Source organism: Ochotona princeps, chromosome 13, assembly GCF_030435755.1.
Source record: "Ochotona princeps isolate mOchPri1 chromosome 13, mOchPri1.hap1, whole genome shotgun sequence".
NCBI lineage: Eukaryota > Metazoa > Chordata > Mammalia > Lagomorpha > Ochotonidae > Ochotona > Ochotona princeps.
In genome coordinates, this window is record NC_080844.1 from 37,486,880 (window position 1) to 37,507,420 (window position 20,541).

The 20,541-nt window shown below is 44.2% G+C and overlaps 1 protein-coding gene across 9 annotated transcripts in view; it reads right to left on the minus strand.

Moving 5' to 3' along the window:
- Window positions 1-20,541, minus strand: part of KCNMA1 (potassium calcium-activated channel subfamily M alpha 1) — a 665,861-nt gene that overhangs the window by 318,079 nt on the left and 327,241 nt on the right. For all 9 annotated transcript variants that reach the window (XM_058671049.1, XM_058671047.1, XM_058671046.1 and 6 more), the window contains exon 3: window positions 10,484-10,545. In XM_058671049.1, coding sequence (XP_058527032.1) covers window positions 10,484-10,545 — 62 coding nt within the window. The remainder of the gene's footprint in view (window positions 1-10,483; window positions 10,546-20,541) is intronic.

Genomic DNA, 20,541 nt, shown 5'->3' on the forward strand with positions numbered 1-20,541 from the left:
ACCCAACCACTTGGGACATCATCTGCTGCCTCCCAAGGTACACACAAACAGGAAGCTGGAAGTGGAAGGAAAGTATAAACTTGAACCCAGCTACTCTGAAATGGAATGCAAGCCCTCACAACCAGAAATATAAGCCACTGGGCCAAATGCCTGCCAGAGCATACATTCTTATAGCGAAGATTTCCTAAAGGATGGGGCCAATGATAAATGGAGAAATGAGAGAACTTATTCACCAGTCCTCAAAGGACCAGGGCCTGCCAGCACCGTGGCCTAGCAGCTAAAGTCCTCGCCTTGAAAACCCCGGGATCGGGCCCGGCGGCGTGGTCTAGCGGCTAAAGTCCTCGCCTTGAAAGTCCCGGGATCCCATATGGGCGCCGGTTCTAATCCCGGCACCTCCACTTCCCATCCAGCTCCCTGCTTGTGGCCTGGGAAAGCAGTCGAGGACAGCCCAATGCTTTGGGACACTGCACCCGCATGGGAGACCCGGAAGAGGTTCCAGGTTCCCGGCATCGGATCGGCGCGCACCAGCCCGTTGCGGCTCACTTGGGGAGTGAATCATCGGACGGAAGGTCTTCCTCTCTGTCTCTCCTCCTCTGTGTATATCTGGCTGTAATAAAATGAATAAATCTTTAAAAAAAAAAAAAAAAAAGAAAACCCCGGGATCCCATATGGGCGCCGGTTCTAGTCCTGGCAGCTCCACTTCTTATCCAGCTCCCTGCTTGTGGCCTGGGAAAGCAGTTGAGGACGGCCCAATGCAATGGGACACTGCACCCGCGTGGGAGACCTGGAAGAGGTTCCTGGTCCCGGCATCGGATTGGCGCGTACTGGCCCATTGCGGCTCACTTGGGGAGTGAATCATCGGATGGAAGATCTTCCTCTCTGTCTCTCCTCCTCTGTGTATATCCGGCTTTGCAATAATAATAAAATCTTGAAAAAAAAAAAAAAGGACCAGGGCCTGTAACAACCACACACACACACACACAAAGTTTTCATATCAATTTCCTTAAAATCAGAAGAAAAAAATATAATGATAACAATGAACAACAGTAATCGATTTAGCCTATATTACATCTGTCTTTATTCCAACACAGCTGGGATATATAACCCTTAGCTTATAGAAGAAGGGGTCCCTGAAGGCAAAAGTACCTGGAGCCCAGGAAGTATACAACATGATGCTAAGAGCAAGCACTGCACTCCAGATAGGCACTCTGGGTCCACTCACTGCCTATTTGTCCACAACACAGCCTTATTTTGCTACCAACTTTCTTCCCCGTCACATGCTTGCAATGCTGTGCATGTGGCAAACTCACGAATAAGTCCCCCATAAATCACATCATACCTCATACCCTGACCTCAGATTTGGAACCAAGCAGTTGCCTTCCAGTCACTTCCAGAAATTTCTAAATGGAAATTTCCAGATGTTTTAATCATGTGCAACTGAATAACGGTGTTACCATCACTGCAAACAGTTTGCTTCTTTGATGCTGGTATGTTACGCTTGAAATAAGTTCAAGCCACAATGGCAATACCCCTTTGCAGACTCCCAGAGTTCAGTACAGAGCACACTGAGATTTCTGTCTCCCCACCTCAATAAACCTTGTCCAGAGCCAAACCACTCCACGGGATCCAGCTTTCCCTTCAACTTCTCAACATCCAGCACTGACTAGTGGCAATGCTCCTAGATGGAACCATTCATGTTGCTCCCAGTGATCTCTCATTTGTCATGTTTTGTTCCCTGTTTTCTACACTTATAGCCAAACTTCCTGAACTGAGTAAATATATATAAAATCTAAATATCTTAATGGGAGAGGTGTAGCCTTAAACATTAGTCCAAGTCCCCCAATAGGTAACAAAATGACTTGCACACAGTTGGTACTCAACTATTACCCAACAGTTTTAAAGCCATAAGCCATGGATACCCAGCTCTCCTATTCATTTGTTATTGTGAGTATCCTAATGGTCAATCCCTCATGCTCTGCTTCCCTAGTCTAAGTACATATGCAGCCTGCTTTTTCCCCTACACACACATTCTCTCTCTCTCTCTCTCTCTCTCTCTCTATCTCTCTCTCTCTCTCTCTCTCTCTCTCCCCGCCTCCTTTCCTTCTCTCTATCTCCCCCTCCTTCCAACTCTTCTGAAGAGTGACATAAACATCAAGAAGTCCCAAGGCTGTTCCTGCTACAAATGATTCTATTTTTAAACTACAAATCACCAGGGTCTTCCCACAGTTATAATTTGTCAGGCTTTCACAACAGATAGGGGTAAAAGACAAGAAAAAGGTCCAATCTCCTATAGTCTATAACCTGTACTCTGAAGCTGGTATGGCTGTCATTATGCTTAAGCGCCACTCCAGCCAAGTTCAGTTGAGCTGTGTTTGGATTAAACTGTTCTGAGACATAGCATTTCCCTTCAGCTGGCTCCTACCACCATCTCTCCACAGTGTCTAATGCACATCTGTCTGCGACTTTAGGAAGAGAACCAGCACTGTGCAACGAGGAGAAAAACCAGACATCAATGCGCCATAGACTTGAGCTAATTGCAGAGGACACAAAAGACTTCTAAGCCAGAAGGAGAATCCATTTTCTTCATCTACTTTGGAACAGACATTCCTTAAAAAACAAACAACAAAGACAGAGAGCCAAGTATCAGATCTTCCAAAGTATTCTTCTTGAATTCTGCAGAGTGAAGAGATTGGAAGAAATAATTCATTCTAATTTTGGAAGGTAGAACAGACATGAATTTATAGACACAGCTATCAGATAGTGTTTTCACAGGGAGAACAAATGAACAATTGGGCAAAATGTCCCCCAAAGTTATGCAAAGCACATTCCAAACAGAAAATGTCACTGTGCTCACCATTGTGAACTTCCCACAACAAAGTCAAACTCTTAACACCACCACCAGAGTGGAGAAAAGGAGAGAGAGCAACAGGGCAGAAAATCAAGGAATTCAAGGTCTCTGGCCAATTGGAGGAAGTAATCTAATCCCCACAGCCACCTGACGGGGTTTGAACTTTTTCACCTAGAATTATCTTTGTTCTTTCCCATGGATCTAAAACTGCCCAGGATGAAGACCAGAAAGTCTGAAACTGGCATAGAAAATCAATATATTTTTTCGCAATTCAATGAGTAGATGATCATATAGTTGTTCTTTTTTTGACTTATATAAACAATACAAGAGATCAAGTTAGAAAGAGCCTAGACTAAGAGGGAAGAGCTCTGGCTTCTAGCTGTGGCTCTGACCCGACCTAGCTGTACAGCCATGAGCAGGTTGCTCCTCAGGAGTGGGCGAAGAAGCACAGGCAACAGTGGCACCAAACGGATTCCGGGGCTTCTTCAAGCTCTAACACTGTCTTTTCAAGCGGCCTTTTGGAGCAAAACTGGAAAATCTAGCTCAGTCCTCCTTCCCACTACTATTTTTTCCTGATTTCTTTCCTAAAGAATTGCTCAAGATCAGCAGTTCCTTCTAAATGCTATTACCAGTGATGCTTAGGTACCAACTGCACAAGGAAGTGAGAAAGACAAGAATGTGTCTTCAATGCAAAAAGCTGAAGGAGGAAAAGCACTCACACTCGGAGATAAAGGAAGTCAACCTGGCAACCAATGAACAGATTCGGCCCCCCAAAATCTACCCAAAATGATACAGATGTATGGGGGTACTTCCAAAGTCTATAGAAAATGGATGTAACAGGTAAGTTTATTTTGCTACAGAAAAATTTTAAATCCATGGATGTGTTAGGTCTTCAAAAGGTTTGTGTGGAAAATGTACATTCTGAGAACACCGCATACATTTTCAAACTTCTTACACCAAAATAAGCTTATGTTTGAATTCCATCTTCCACGAACTTTTTGAAGTGCCCTTGGAGATATCAACTGGCTCCATTCCTTGTAAACACTCTTCCCCTGTCTTCTCTATCAGGTCTACATCTAATTATTGAAGAAAAATGACAATTTAGAAAAACTAGATGAGGTTCACAGGTTGAGTTAGGCTGACTCCCATGTCAGAGAACAGAGTACTGCCATGAAAGGTTAACCTCTGAAAGGGGACAAGGACTTCCCAGTGGGAGTTGTTTACACCCTCTTTGCCCAGAGGGCGGCTCCTCTTCCCCCACCTCTAAGTGGGCTCAGCTCCTCTACCATCTGACATTCCATTCTCTAAACAGCTGCTGGCTGTCCTGTTGTGTTCCCTTCACAGATGTGCAGGGCTGTTCTGAACATCCTGCCCTTGAACTTTCCCTACCCATAATTTTCCAAACCAAAGCCTGGCAATAAAAATGTCAGAGAAGGATGCAGAAAAGTGGGGGAGGGGGTGTTATTTAGGAAGGGAGAAAAAGGAAAAGAGCAGGGAAGATGCTTTGCACACATAGTGATTCATGTTGACTTCTGAATGCAGGTTAAATGCATGCCTTGAGTTCTCAAAACGGGCATGAGGGCAAGGAACTGCAGTACGTTAGTCTTAAAACAGTATGTCAGTCTTAAAACTTTCTGGGTCGAGTACAAGGGCTCAATTGTCTAATCTTTCACCTCCAAGCACTGGGATTCTATATGGGTGTCAGTTTGTGTCCCAGCTGCTCCACTTCCCTTCCAGTTCCCTGCTTGTGACCTGGGAAAGCAGTGGAAGATGGCTCAAAGACCAGGGACTCTGCACAGCATGAAAACCTAGAAGAAGTTCCTGGCTCCTGGCTGCAGATCAGCTCAGCTCCAGTTGTTGTAGCCACTTGGGGAGTGAAACAGCAGATGAAGTTTTTTTTTTTTTTCTGTTTCTCCATAAAATTTGCCTTTCCAATAAAAATGAGCAAATCTTAAAAAAACAAACCACTAACTTTCTAGGCACAGAAATATTGTACAGCATCATTAAGAATTATAAACAAATGAACTAAATTCTGTAATTTTCTATGGCATAAAAGGATTTACCTGAGAGGGAAATGGAGTATCTCAAGTTTAGTGTGCCAAGTGACAGACACAGAAAACCAGGAAAAGAGCGGGGAGATCACAGAGCCTTTCAACTCTGAAGGATCTATTTGAGAAAATTAAAATTTAAAAAATTTTTTTCTTTGTTCTTTGCTAACTTGACACAATCACATCCCAAAATCCTGCTAATCCATTGAAATAAAGGGAATTACAGAAAGTAAATATACAAAACAGTGAGTCAAGATCCACACTACAGACAGTGGGCAGCACCTGACAGAGGGCAGAGTCTTAGGGGGAAAGCCAGTGATAGGTCCCTCTAGTCAGGGTCACCTGAAGAGACTTGGATCCCAGGGTAGGAAATGAGAACACAGAAGGAAAGGAAATCCAGCACAGATGAGCTGGCAGGATGAGTTCAAGCCAACTTCCATTCTTGTAACATGTCACTAAATCCCTGGAGTTGCTTCCACAATCTGGAAGTTCACTTCTTGACACCTAGGCCGAGGCAGGAGAACCAGAATGTGGGCAGAATGCGGTGAGTGAAATGGTTGGGCAACTGTAACCAGTTCTGCTTAAGCTCTGGGTGTCTCTATTACAACAGCAGTACTTTTTTTTTTTTTTTAAATTTTCAGAGACTATGAAAACAATCTGGTTAACCTCTATGGCAACCTTGAAGATAGTTTTCCTTAACCAAACACCTAATCATAAAGCAATTTTACCCTCTGGGAAGCATTCAAGATGTTTCAAATGAATGAAGGATGACTACAAAGAGAATGAATGAAAACAAAAGCAAAATCACAAAAGATTGGAGACAGGCTTTGTTCTAACTGTAATTCTACTATTACCCAGCAATCAAGCCCTTGGATTAGATGCTCTACAAAATTAGTACTGCCATTCCCTCCTCCTGCCTAAGGGCCACACTCCCACAACAACAGTGCTGACTCCGGAAGCTGAGAGCAAAGACTGGCAAAATCAGCAGGTGCCCCACCACGTGCCAGCCAGTTTGGAACAGATACGGTCATTAAGGAAAACCTCAACAATGTATAACCTTTCAAGTCGACTCTGCTAACAGCGGGCAGCTTGCCTTTCAGAGACAGATGCCTGCTTGGAAGCTGCCAGTGCGCAGGACTTGACCTTCATTTTCAGCATAGGTGGCATTAAATATTCAAAACCCACATAGTGGTAGCATAAGAAGGAAAAGCATTTAACCATGAGTTAGGGAATACGTATCTCCACACGTGTGAGTCATCCCTTCCCAGAATGCTCCTGGAAAAGGAAAAAAACCCGCAAACACCCTGGGCTCTGAGCCCACTCTCTTCCAACTTTTTCTAGGCATTCTGGAAGCAATGCAGACTCCTGCTGCATTATGCAATCTATGCTCCCCACCCTCCTCACTCTGTCACCATGAGGTCTTTTTTATTTTCCTTATCTACTAGATAAGAATTACTGTTTTCATGTCAAAAGAAGGAAGCCGACATGAATGGAACACTGATGATGACATTAGCATCCTAGGGCATCTGTGAACACTTTAGGCTTGGTTGTACAGTTTTTTTTTAAGTCTCTACAATGTAGGAATCAGAGTGTGTGGGTGAAAGAGTTGGTACAGGCATCAGAAGATGTCAGAATTAGAAGCTGGAGTACTGTGGAGCACACATTGAGCCAAGAAGCCTTTTAAGAAGAAAAAGTGTTCTTCTGGATGATATCCAATACGCTATGGCTAATTGGAGGAGATCGGGGCATCGGGTGGTGGGTGTTAGTTATTTTAAAAAGATGATAGAGTTCTAGTTCATACGATATTACGATATTATTACGCGCAGCTAATTCCCACAACCTGGTTCTTTACCGTGAGCTGAAACACACCAGACGCAACGAGGTATCTTTTGGAGGTTTTATTCCAACGGAGCAGGAATGGATAGAGGGGAACGGGAGAGCAAAGAAAAGCAAGAGAGAAGAGAGAGAAGAGAGGGGTAAGAACGGGGTAAGAGGGGGAGGGATAAGAGCCGGGAAAAGAGAGGTAAGAGAGCGGGCCGCACCTGGGGGAGCCTTTTGTCGGCCAGGTATAGGGGGTGGGGATTGGGAGGGATTGAGGGCAGGCCCCCAGGGGATTGGCGGCTGCAGGTGAATGCCTAGGGATGATTGGCAAGTGGGCGGAGTTGGGGAGGGGGCTGGAAGATTGGGAGGTGGGATTCAGGTGGAAAGCCAGGTTACATCCGATTGGTGGATAGCTAGGCCGGCGCGAACTTCATGAGCTGTGAGGAAGAAGGAAGGGCGTCGGGTCCAGGGAAGGATATTGGAATAACTCCTTACAGTGGGGGGACGTGTGACAGGCTTACTGCTTCATTGCTAAGCACTGACATTTATGTCTATCAAAGATGTGGGAGACCAACTCCCTCTGCTTACACATTTCTGGAGTGTTGGCTGTTGGGTGAGAAAGCACAATTTTAACACAGTCTAATGTAATTCTCTTTAGATTTCCATTCCAAGAGCCCCAAGGACAATCTGTCTCATCTACAGAGTGATCACTGAGGCTACACAAATGATCCTTTCATAACCATCACTCCAGAAAAATGAAAACCCCTAAGAAGGGCTTCTTGAATCGACAAGAACCACTCAGGAATCTGTCTCGGTCTAAGAATGGAAAACAACAGAAATACAGGGGAAGGTGTCTTCGGAAAAGACTATCTACCACCTCTTGATATTAAAATCATTTTTGAAAGGTTCAAATACTCAGAAAAAAAAAAAGGCTGTTCTTTGAATTGCCTTGTCCCCAGGCTGATGGATGGAAGCAAAAAAAAAAAAAAAAAAAAAAGCCCCAGACTGCTTGTCTACTGGCACAGCTAAGGCTGTCCTGTCCCAAGACTGAGCTGGCCAAGCAGCTCATCAGCATTGCTTGTCACCAGAGCCTGCTTTGTGTCTTCAGTGGCTTTCCTTGTCCTTTCCAAAGGGCTGTGGGCAGAGGGCCTTGAATTTCACTGGGATATCCCTTACTAGTTGGAGGAAGCAGCTCTGATTCAAATTCACTAAGTCATTACACGTAGACAGGGTCTGCCCAGTTCAGTTCACTCCTTATATATTTATTTGAAAGGTGTCAATGCTAAGAAAAACTCCTCAGTAAAATCCTGGGGACTTTTGCCAGGGTGATGATTCAACAGAACTTCTAAGAGAAGTTAAAGCTGTATTGCCAAGATAGCCAACCACACCACAACTATGTAAAGCTATTAATGGATCTGAATAAAAAAGAGGGCCTTAACAATTTACATTCTTACATAAACATTTTAGTAACATTTTAAAGAGACTTTACATTCTTTTTTTCTTTCCATTTGGGCATCTTCTTGACTATCATTTGCACAATAGATTTCCTTTCATTATTTTTCCCCTGGAAATCTGTAGAATTTATACAAAGGTGACTTTAGAGCTTCTACTCTAACTCTTTCATTTCCTGAGAGTGGGCATGTTTGCTGGCTTTCCCAGGAAGATGCAATGCTCCTTCATGATAACTCTGTTGAATGGGCCCCCTGACAGTATTACAGGATGCTATTTCAGGGCCCGGTGGCAGAGGAAAAAATGGAAAGGGTTACACCAACAGCCATAAGATCTTCTTAAACACAGTGGGTTTTGCTATGCCAAACTATGCAGCTGGGTGACCGCCCCAAGGACAGTGGGGACAGTCTTATTTCAAAGAATAGGACTCAAGGTCTATCCTCAGTCTAGACTCTCTGCAAATTCATTCCACACATCAGAATCACAGAGGACTCTCAACACTGGCTTCCCCAAGGCTAACGCAGAATGAGAATGAAACCCAAAGGACACCAAGAAGGAGGTATACTGTCCCTTCCATCTTCTCCCGTGCAGGTGAAAGCACCAGGATCTATGGCACAAAGGACTGCCTCACAACAGATACATGTAATCCCATCCAGGAAGAGCAGTTTATTTATGAGTAGTACAGAGGAACAAAAAGGGAGAATAAGGTAGGGAAGATGTGTCCAAAGTATCTGTCCTTCTAACCGATCTCTCTGCTCACCTTCATACAGGAGTTTGTATCTCAGACACATAGACAAACATACATGCCTGAGCCTCCACCCTGAGCCCCAACGTGGGAGTTTACAAGGAGCATAACCCACAACATGTGAGGACCCCTCTGAAGAGAGATGGGGAAACAAGAGCAAGGGCCTTGGAGTGTCTCTCACTGAACTCAAAGATGGAACAGAATCATCTAGAGTAAATATTGAAAGGCAGCTTACCTTTGAGGACACACAAATTGGGGTCTTCCATACTTAAAGAAGCTCTTTGACCAGGGATTTCAGTCAGAGGGAGTGTGAGAAATCTCATTTCCTAAAGATGTTTAGAGACCCTCCATCCAAAATGGGCAAGGGCTGTCCAGCCTGGCACTAGGCTAAAGGACCTCTGTTCACTCAGTCTTGGCTGGCTCCCAGGGATATGTGACGAGAGGCCTTTTCTTTATTTTCCTGGCTTGACATTTTGGCTTATGCATCCAAATGCAGAATACCCTTTGGCTGTTGACCAGATGGCTCTGAGAAATGCAGACTTGAGGCATCCATGAAATTGCCAACAGCCAAGCCACCAAAGAGAAAGCTCAGAATTCAGACACACAAGGGTCTGAACCAACAGGGATGACAGGAGAGTTCCTAGGATTAAAGTCTAGAATCTACCTGGAGCAGAGATAGAACTGTACAAGCTAAAAACGTTCTCACAGTGGGCAATGAGCTTAAGCCACTTTCCTTAACCAGAGTTGCCATATTCAAGTCATAAGAGAAAAAGTAAGTCAGATGCTAGCTCCAAACATTTCCCCAAAGCCACTGACTTTAAGACTGAAACAGAGAAGGTACCAGCAGGAACCAGGACATGCCTGTATGCCTCCTTGAAGCCTTGCTGTGCCCTTTTCTTGGTGCGACCTCTTGCAAGGTATTTAGTGTCTGTCACTCAAGTTCACCCTAGATCACACTCAGCTGGCACCCCAGGGATCTGTGGTTCATGTCTATTCTACAGATGTTGATGCACACATGGGCCTGCACTTCTGGGAGTCACCACAAATGCCATCATCCCACATCCATACATTTCATCAGTCAAGAAGCAGTGTTGTGTGATGCGTCCATTGACTCTTCAGGTGGGGGGTAAGAGGCAGCACCAGGCCTGCTAACCTGTACCCTACTTAGACCAAAACAAAGGAAACCCAAAGGAAGCAAGAATGGTACAGCCATAGCAAGAAGGGCTCAGTTCCCCATTCACTGAACAATGTCACTTGCCTGCAGATTGTGGATTCCCACCATAGCGCTATGAACTCCTTGACACCATCAGTGGAAATGCTACATCAGGAAATACTAAAATAACACCCATCAAGAAGACTTGAGTTTAGATGTCCTCCCTCCCATACCAGCAGGACACGGGCAGCCCTACTTTTGAGGAGCTCTCTTTTCCATTCAGAAAGCCAGCATGGAACAGCCTTGCCTCACACACTCAGGAGGCTGTCATCAAGGTTGGTGTCAAGGTCAACAAACCGGTTGTCTGATTTCAGGGCTCATGATCATTTTAACAAAGGACAAAATATTTGAATACTCACTTGGATGAATCTATGAAGTATATTACAAGTGCACCAATGCTGAGAGCAAAGACTAAGACAACCTGTAAAAGAAGAGAAAAATGTCATCACTGAAGGGTTGAACACAGGGATGTTTGGCATTCACAAGCAGCAGCTCTCAAACCCCATTCCACATGCTTCCTGGGGCTAGTTGGGAAATCTCACACCCGTGCTGCCCCCACCAAGTCTTCTTTTTTTTTTTTAAAAAAAAAAAAAACACCTTTATTTACTTTAAAATCATAAGACTTCTTGTACAATAAAGCATAAGCATGTTTCATCTACAAAGTCAGAATATCTTCCTCATGGAACACTCAGGAAGAAAGGAAAAACACACACATTGCAAAGTAGTCACAGATTATCTCTAAAATAGTTAAGACTTTCGGCCAGAAAAATTAATCTTTTGAAAACAAAAGTATAACAATAACAAAAAGCCATATTTTACACCTGGTACTAACAGTAAACATTCATAGTACAAAATTATCTTTAAAATCAAATTCCTATATATTGAAAGTATTAATATCATCAAAATACCCATCGTACTTAAAGCAATTTACAAGCTTATTGCAATCTCAAAATACCAAAGACATTTTTTTTCTCATATCTAGAACATTTTTTTAAACTATTTTTCGGATTGACATCATTTCATAACAGCCACATCAATCACAGCATGAATAACAACAGCAACAACGTCAACAACAAATTGTCTTCTCAATGTTGACTCCTTACCTGGCAAGGGCAGTAGCCCTACTCTTGCCAATGGGGTTCAGGGCAGACCCTACTAGCTTAAGGCATGGGGTTTTTATACCACCCTAATAGCTAAAAGTCTAGTTTCTTTTCTATAACTGAAATCAATACACTTGAGTGGAAACTGTCACTGCCGCCCAGCAGTAGCAACACTAAAACAACGCGGCAAACTCTTGAGGGTCACGGAAAAGCTGGCAACCGGACCTCTCACTGCCCAAAGCAGCTGTGTTTAAAACCTTCTCTCCGCTGTGCCTGTACCCATTGGTCTAAGCTTTCCTACCCACTTTTTCCGCCACCCTCCCTCCCGTTTTCCGCCACCCTTCTTCCCACATTTCTTCACGTACTCTGCTTCACTCCCCAGTGTTTTCTTCCCGTTCACTTTTCTATGCTGGCGCAGGCCAAAAGTTCCCCCGTACATTGTTCTGTCTCTCTCTGCCACTTGCCGGCACAGGCCGAAAAATTTCCCCATACGGGCCACCACTTGTAGCCACTGTCCAGCAGCAGCAACATTAAAACGACGCGGCAAACTCTTGAGGGTCAGGGAAAAGCCGGCAACCGGACCTCTCACTGCGTTTAAAACCTTCTCTACGCTGCGCCTGTACCCATTAGTCTAAGCTTTCCTACCCGCTTCTTCCGCCACCCTTCCTCCCATTTTCCGCCCCCCTTCTTCCCACATTTCTTCCCGTACTCTCTGCTTCATTCCCCAGTCTGTCTCCTCGAAGTCCCCTGTCTGCCTCCGCGTCGCCCCCCCAGTCTTTCTTCTTCGTAGTGGTCTGTTCCGTCCGTCCGTCCGTCTGTCCCGTCCTCTGTCTTCGTTCGTCCGTCTGTCTGGCTACTTTTACATAGTTCTGCACCAATCACTTCTCCCCGTGGGTCCACTGGGCGCTATCTGATACGCCAGCAATCGCGGCGGGGGGGGGGGGGAGGAGGGATTAGCCTATCTCTGCGACTTCCTGTTTGCGGGACAAATCCCGCCTCCTGGCCCTCGGCCAGCCGCCATCTTGTGACCACCTAACATACACGTGGGGTTGGCCACTCCCCACAGGGAACGGAGAAGTTAGCAATTAGGTAGGATACCATGTCTCATATTATATGTCACCTTAGGATCCCAAAAGACTCAGATGCAAGTTAACCACTTTTATTAAGGTACAACTTATATACCATAAACTTCATCTGATTCATGCAATGAATCAACATCTTTTCATAAATTTGCCCAGTTTTGCAACTATCACTCTAATCCAGTTCCAGAACATGTTTTTGTCATCTCCTCAAGATCCCTCATGCAATTAATTCCCATTCCCTACCCCAAATCAGCACCTATTTCCTTTCTCTGCACAAGAAATATTAGTTTGGAAAGCAGCAGTGTGCTGTCATGAAAACTCCCCTGTGTTTGTATACATAGAAACAAATATAGATGTGATATAGAGATATATGGCTATTATACTTCTCATGCATTCAGGAAGCTACTTCAGTTGCAGGATGCCAAATTGGATAACACATGAGGCAAGTTCTGTGACAAGTCACATTCCCCTTCACACTCTTCACTCAGAATTAACTGCCCCTGATATAAAACAGAGCACTGGCACCTACATCAGTGGATACCTGTCACTCTGAAGTCCATCCGACAAATGTGTAGTACGTGAGGCCCATCCTGACCAGCAGGTCCTCAACATTCTAATTTATTTCACCTCTGATGGAGCAGATGCGTGAAAAGACATTATGGTCAAAAACAAACAGAAAAAGAACCTAATGGCCAATGACTAAGTAAATGTGAGAAAAAGATTAAAAAAAAAAAAAAACAAACACCATCAGTATATAACAATGCCTTATCAGTGCTCACAAATGGCTTTTTGATGTGCCAATGCCCAAAGAAGACCTAGCCAGAAGGCACTGCAAGTGCTGCTCTCCTCAGAGCATCCACAGACCCACATTGTGGTACTGGCTGTGGACTATCCATGTAAAGATTCAACATGAATAAGCTGCCCCCCTCTCTTTCTGACTCATTTTTGCCAAAGTGATCGACAGAAAATAAAATCCGTATGAGATACTCATTAAAACATTGCAAAACTGTTACGGAGCTGCTGAGGAGAAACAGTAGGTGACAGAAGACAGAAAATGACCATCAAATCAACTGGGCATATAGCGACTTGACAGCAACTATTAAAATATTATGAAAGGAAGTTTTTAAAAATAATCTACCCCTGAGGATGACTTTATTTTTCTAGTTTGTCTTAAAAACTAAAACCTGGTCCTGGTACATGCCAGGAAACCCTGCGGCCTGTCGGTAATTACCCTCTAACCAATACTAATCCCTCTCAGCTGGCTCACCCCCATCTAGCTTCACATCCACGCATTCATACATTCCTTGCAAAGGTTTACACAAAAACACAGAAACAACCCGAGCAGGTCTCTGATTTTTTCCTGTATTTTCTGAAGGAGGCAGCATAACAAATAGGTTAAGATTAATTTTCAAGTCATGCTGCTATTTCTGAAACAGAAGCAGTTGGATCCTGGTCCTGACCTCGTTCTCAAAGCTGCAAAGAGAAGGGGTGTGGCCAGCGCTGAAGGGAAGGGCCTCTTTTCATTCATAAACAGCTGATTCAAAACTAATCCCTGTCAATGGGGCTCCCTGAGTGTCTGAAGGCTGAGCTTCTGTCCCAGCTGGCTAGACAGGCTGCCATTAAACACTACAGCTGTGAGGGAGGAAAGAGGCCTCACAAACAGCAGCTACCTCCTACTATAAGGAGATTAAAATGAGCTCTCCTGCCATGGCCATGACCTCCTCGCATGAGGTTGGCCAGCCACAGTGACCATCATGAATGCAGCCCCACTATGTGTACTTGACATGCACGATGGGGAGTAGTGGTTTCTTGAAGTAACTCCGCTAAAGACAAGAGGAGGAAAGGGGTCCTGCCGTCATCTAAGAGGAGACTCAAACTTCAGCATCTGTCAAAGACAGAAGACTCTCAGGAGACACTGAAGGGTCCCCATGCCCAAGTGAAACGCTCCGTTTCCTATGAAGGGCAGGGCATTGCTTACACTTGCCAACTGCCTCTCAGTCAGTTCAGGCTTGACTACAGTCATCCTGGATCCAGGTTGAAAACACAGCAGCTCTTTGGACTTAGCCATGAAGACAAAACACAACAGAGGTGTGTCCTCAACAGAGCCATAGCAGATCCACCCAGAAGGACTGGCTGATTTATTTTCCTTCTCTAACAAATCCCTAATGCTCTGATAACTGTACTCAAAATAGGAAAAAGCATTAGTCTGAGAACACAATAGGACTAGATTTCAAACTAAATAGTAATGCTTATAATGCCTCTATTACAGGACATTCCTAAACAGTCATCCAAAGATTTTTTTAACATATGATATGCATATATCTTTATGCATATATCTTTATGCATATATCTTTGGAGTCACAAAGATACCATTTGAAATAGTGCTTACACAGTTTGAGCCTATGCTATTAAGCATAGGTATCAACAAAATACAATAAGTTATTGATTGGTGAATCTTTAGCAAAAAAAGAGAAGTTTGGAAGGTGCAGCAACAAAAGGGGCTCTTATCGCAGTGTCCTCAGCATCCTCAAAATGTCCTGCCTATTCGCATGCAACAGCCTCTCAGTAGGGAGCATGGCCTCTGGGGTCCTTGGCTGTTTGCTGTAGTCCTGATGGCAAGGGAGACTGAAGTCCAAAGGATTTGGTAGGAGGAGGCCAAGAAAAGAACAAGACCTGAGACAGTGAAAGACACTTGCCTTCCAGCCACTGGCTTTTGACAATGACCACGCCCTTGACAAAGCACTGCCCCCTTGACACCATGGTGGAAAGCAGTCAGGTGCACAAGACAACTGCAGAACTGCCTCTCAGAATGCTACTGTTGGCCTTCTTCCTTGAAGCCCATCCAGCTTTCTCTACCAGTCTGAGCTTACCAAATCACCTTGGCTACCTGGCAGGATGCTTTCAATCTTACTGAAAACACTCATATGCTGTGTGGTGATGCTGAGTGCTGGTGGTTTGTGCAGAGTGCCAGATTCCTAAAAACAAAAGCAATTTGATAAATGTCATCGGAACAATGGCCCTCATGCATCATCTATTTTCAAAACTCCAAGATCAAACACGACATGTGTTTTTATACAGAAGAATGCCAAGAAACACACATACACAGTGTTCTAAAGTCTGTTCCTAACACTTGACTTGAGGAGTCTGGTGACAGGCAGAGAATAGAGGGGGAAGTTTCCCTGCTGTCTTCCTAAGTGGACACTGTGATGGGACTACAAAGACCTTCCAAATGTCTGAGGACGTTCATAAACATGGAACACAGTAAGGCCATGCCCCTCAGGTTCAGAAGGAAAAGGGAAGCCTCCGGGACGTGAGAGAATCAAGAAGCTGTGCTTTTTAGACAAACTGCCTGTTCTAGAACTTAGGCTCCATTGCTGGTTTTGACACATGAGGCTCCAGGAGTTATCGGAGATGTGTTTGGAAGCATGGACCATTAAGGGGGCTACCGCCAACATCCAATCACCCAGAGGACTTCCCTTAAAAGCCAAAAGACTCTCATCGCATTCTAAGAGCCAGAGGATGGTAAGCAGGAGTCAGGGACTGGACAGTGGATGGGAGAAGCTGGGCTTCTCTATTCTTAACATGCTTCAACAGTGAATCTGATGCCTGGCCAAGAATGGGAGTCCCTGAATTAAAGCCATTAGCGGAAACCACTTAGCTCCAGTCAGAGATTAATTTACAAATGTCACCTTCCCCATCAGCCCATTAGGACATAGATATGCAGCCTGTAGGCCTGGAGAGTCCTGCTAGAGGCACTCTGCATAGTGAAGAGGATGGATTCATTCTCTTCTGAGCAGGTTGTACACATTCTCCTCAGCTCCCTGCAGAGCAAATGACCCTAACTGATGAGTCTACACATCTGACATAGAGTCTGGCTTCTGGCAGTTAGAAAGAAGCCTTTCTCAAAAAATGAACAATTTTCTTTATATGATCCCAGATACCTGGGTGTTTTTTTTTTTTTACAAGATGCGTAACTTATACACAATAAAATCTACCTTATAAAAAGACAGATATGAAGACTCCCAAGGCAAAACAACCTGAGACAGAACATCATTCTAGAATCTAAGTTACCAAAAGTGTGGCCTGATGAATTGAAGACCATCAGCAAACATTATTGAACTTCTATCACACAGCCTCAGAGACAAGGAATTGCAAAGCTGAAACAGCTAAGTCAAGTCTTCCCTTGACTCTCAGTGAGATGGAATCTGGAGGCTGAAATGACTCAAAAACTCCATCAGGGCTGAAGGACTGCTGTACCTACTAACTGGCACGTGTGGGGTCTCCAAGGCAGGACTGGGCATGGAAGGAACACCACCTTCAACTGCAATATCACAAGTTGGAAAGGAATGCAAGTAGAGCAACTGAGAAGTTAGAAAGAGGACCCAAGTCCTGACCTCTTCTCCCTCCCTGAGGGTGTACCTGGCTTTTCTAGGGAGAAACAGACAACAGGCATATTGTGTGAGTGATATGTGGTGGGAAATACAGCAGACGCTAATAAGAAGTTAGTGTGTCACTTCATTTTTCTGGGACTCAGTTTTCCAATCTGAAATGGCATGGTAGAGACAGATTACTATGTGGTTGGTAATTACTGATATGCAATCATTTTGGAGTTAAAATCTTGAAAAAGTGGTGCTCTTTTAGCTGATTATATACCACTCACACCTCATTAAGATTCAAAATGATAACAAAAATACCTGTCACTACATCTGTATCCAAGAGTCTTGCTTTGTAAAATCACCACAGCAAACTCCACCGGCACTTGGATTCACTGTTTCAAACAGTACAGGCTCCCACAGAACAAACACACAACAGCACAGACCTTGGAGAAGACGACTCAGGGCCGAGATCCCATCTTTTCCCCTCCTGCCTCTCAGAGTCTTTGAAAAGCTCTCGTGCTTTTGTCCTCACAACCGAATCTCAGTGTTTCCTAATCCAAAAAAAAAAAAAAGGAAATCTTTTCTCCCCGAGTGTGATAAGTCTAGAAATATGTTTTCTCATTAATAGTTCTTAAAAGATACAATGATGCTACCATAAAAGGTAATTTTGTCATAAATAAACATTCTTGTGAGGTACCAGAGCCAGAATTTTAACAGTGTCACTCAAATATCCCAAGGTCTCCCAAGTTTCCACACTAATAATCTGGAACATCACACTTATAGAAACAGACATAAAATTGCTACAAACCGATTCCCTGTAAACTGAGACTCACAAACAATGGTGTCAGTCAAGATGTTTTCAGGATGAAAGAAAGGAAAAAGAATGGGATTTGGAATCACAGAGTTAAAAGAAAATGCATGCAACTTTCAGAGCAGAACAAGACTGTGGTATATCCGCTTGCTAGAAGTCTAGTAAAAAATGCCCATGATTTTTAAGGCATTCAAGTCTGTACTTCAGGAAATATGATTCTACAACGCCACACTCAGAGCAAAATGGACTGGACTTGTACAGCATTCATGTGCATTGGAGAGGCCCGTCCTGAAATTACTTCAATAAATTCCACAGCTGTTTGTATGAAAAAAAATGATTCCCTAATCAATCTACAGACCTTGGAAATTTACCCTCCCCCTCCTCTCTGCCTTGGTCTTCCATTCCTCCCTGCTTTAGGCTCCTGTCACACCGAGTTCTCAGTTCTTCGCACTTGCCATTTGCCTCCTCCCAGACACAGATCTGTGCACAAGCACCTCCCACCTCCCAGAAGTCTGACCCCCCTTCTTGTAGGTGGTTTGTCAGCTCACTATCACTTCTCTGCCCACATTGGGCAAGAAGGGCCCCCCAGCAGTGCTGCCAGGTCTTTGTTGCAGCTGACACAGCGCATATCCCTTTACAATCATATCAGCAACTGCTCCCCATCTGATGGACTGAAAAGTCTATGAAGGTCCCAGTGATGACTCACTTTCAACCATCACTTGATTCCAAAAAACTAGGAAAGTGGTTGTTCAATAAACAAATATTTGGAGAAAGGGTTGGTGAAATGAGTTCACAGAATGAATAGTAAAGAAAACAAAAGAGGTAAAAGAATATGGAGTATTATTACTGCATGCAGTACACTTAAAAGCAGAGAGAGAGAGAGAGAGAAATAAGATGTGGTTCCAGGTGACAGCAGCACCTGGGTACACCTGGTAAAGTAGGGTGAGAGTTGAGATCACCCACGGGGAGATCAAACATCCAAGAGGCACACGCAGGGTTGGACACACAGATTAGATGCTGATGGCTGGAGCTGATGGGGAAAGCAAAGAGAGTGGAAAAGCCTAGACATAGCATCAGGCATGGCCAGCAGAAGGAGGACTCGGATGGATGGTGGGAGGCCCAGGAGAGGAGACTCCTGATGTAGCAAGTTTTGCCTGGAGGAGTAGAGAATTCAGAGCTGGAGCTGGACTAGGACTCCAGGCAACAAAAGAAAAACGTGTGTGTCACGAAGAGGTGAAAGCCAGAATAACGCACATGTCAGTGTACATATAACATTGTAAACAGGCGCACACACGTGCTGCAAGGGACACACACACAGACCTATCCCGTGTTCTCACAGATGCTGGTGCCTGTCCATATTTACTGTTCAACCACATCCCTGGCCATGTCTATTTTCAGATCAGATCCTTTCAAAATTGACTATCACTAAGAACAGCTGGACTGCTCATTGTGTCATTTACAAAGGATATATCTATTAGAAGTCAAGGATCTTCTGGAAAGTACACAAAACCAAGCACAAAAAAGTGCTCAGTTTAGGGGCCAGAGGGAAGAATGTATCTGACACAGATAGATACGCAGTGTCTGAATCACTGAGTATTCATGTCCCCCAAAGCACACTCTGGGACACAAGCTACAAGCTAATTATGTAATTTCACCTATGTGCAGGGCTCATGTTGACTCAACTCTAGACCCAGAGTTACCTGGATTTCTGCAGGTGAGGATTTCTCAAAATTTGCAAGGACGCTCTCTTATAAAATCCTGGATTTTGTTGGCATCTCATTTTGCCCAAATAAAAATACAGAAAAGTTAAGTTGTGTTCTTGCGAAGCCTCAAATTCTTTTTTTTTTTAAAGATTTTTTATTATTATTGGAAAGCCGGATATACAGAGAGGAGGAGAGACAGAGAGGAAGATCTTCCATCCGATGTTTCACTCCCCAAGTGAGCCGCAACGGGCCGGTATGCGCCAATCCAATGCTGGGAACCAGGAACCTCTTCCAGGTCTCCCACGCAGGTGCAGGGTCCTAATGCATTGGGCCGTCCTCAACTGCTTTCCCAGGCCACAAGCAGGGAGCTGGATGGGAAGTGGAGCAGCAGCCGGGATTAGAACCGGCGCCCATATGGGATCCCGGGGCTTTCAAGGCGAGGACTTTAGCTGCTAGGCCACGCCGCCGGGCCCAAGCCTCAAATTCTTACAAACAAAAAACTGAAATGAGGGAAAGCCCGATAATGGTAAGTCAGAAAATTTTCCCTAAAACATATGACTTTGGTATGGCACTGGGCATAGGAGTTGTAACGCCACTTGGCATGCCAAGTACCGATTCAGAGTGTCTGGGTTGCACTTGTGGCTGATGCAGACCTTGGGATGCGTCCACTATCCACATCCAGAGACCAGCACTGAGTCCTCAGCTCCCGGCTTCCGTTTGAAACCCACTAAGGCATTTTGTAAGGGACAGACCACGTAGGAGACCTCTCAGTGTCTCTGTGTGTGTCTCCCCCTTTCAAATAAATAAGAAAAAAAAAACTGCATCCTTACTAAGAGTTGAGGCTTAGTGACACTGACATCTTACATCATTTCATTATGAAACTTAAAAGGTTACTTTTTGCATAATTTTACCAACGACACTAAAACTGATGCACTGGCAACAAGAGAAAATCTTCCATCTGAGGTCTAGAGTTTGAAAGGCCTTTCCTGTCTAATTATTGAAAAATCTGGGGGAAAATGTTCTATCTGCTAGTGGAGGCCCAAGTTCTCAGCTATGAGCCTTTTATTTTATTTATTTTTTTTTTTTTTGGAGAAATTGTCTGCCTGAAGTAGATGTGGATTTGGCCAACTTGATTTTTAATTTAATTAGGTTTATAAGATGGGACATCTATAACACTGTCAGGTCACCAGTTGCCACTCACTGTCACCAAAAGCTAAGATGACGGCTATCTTTGCCCTGCTTCTCAAATCTTGCCAGCTCTTGTATTAAAGGAAAGTTGGAATTGAGCCAGCTCTCAAAGAGATACTTGCACATCCAGGTTTAGAGCATCACTTGTCTCCACAGT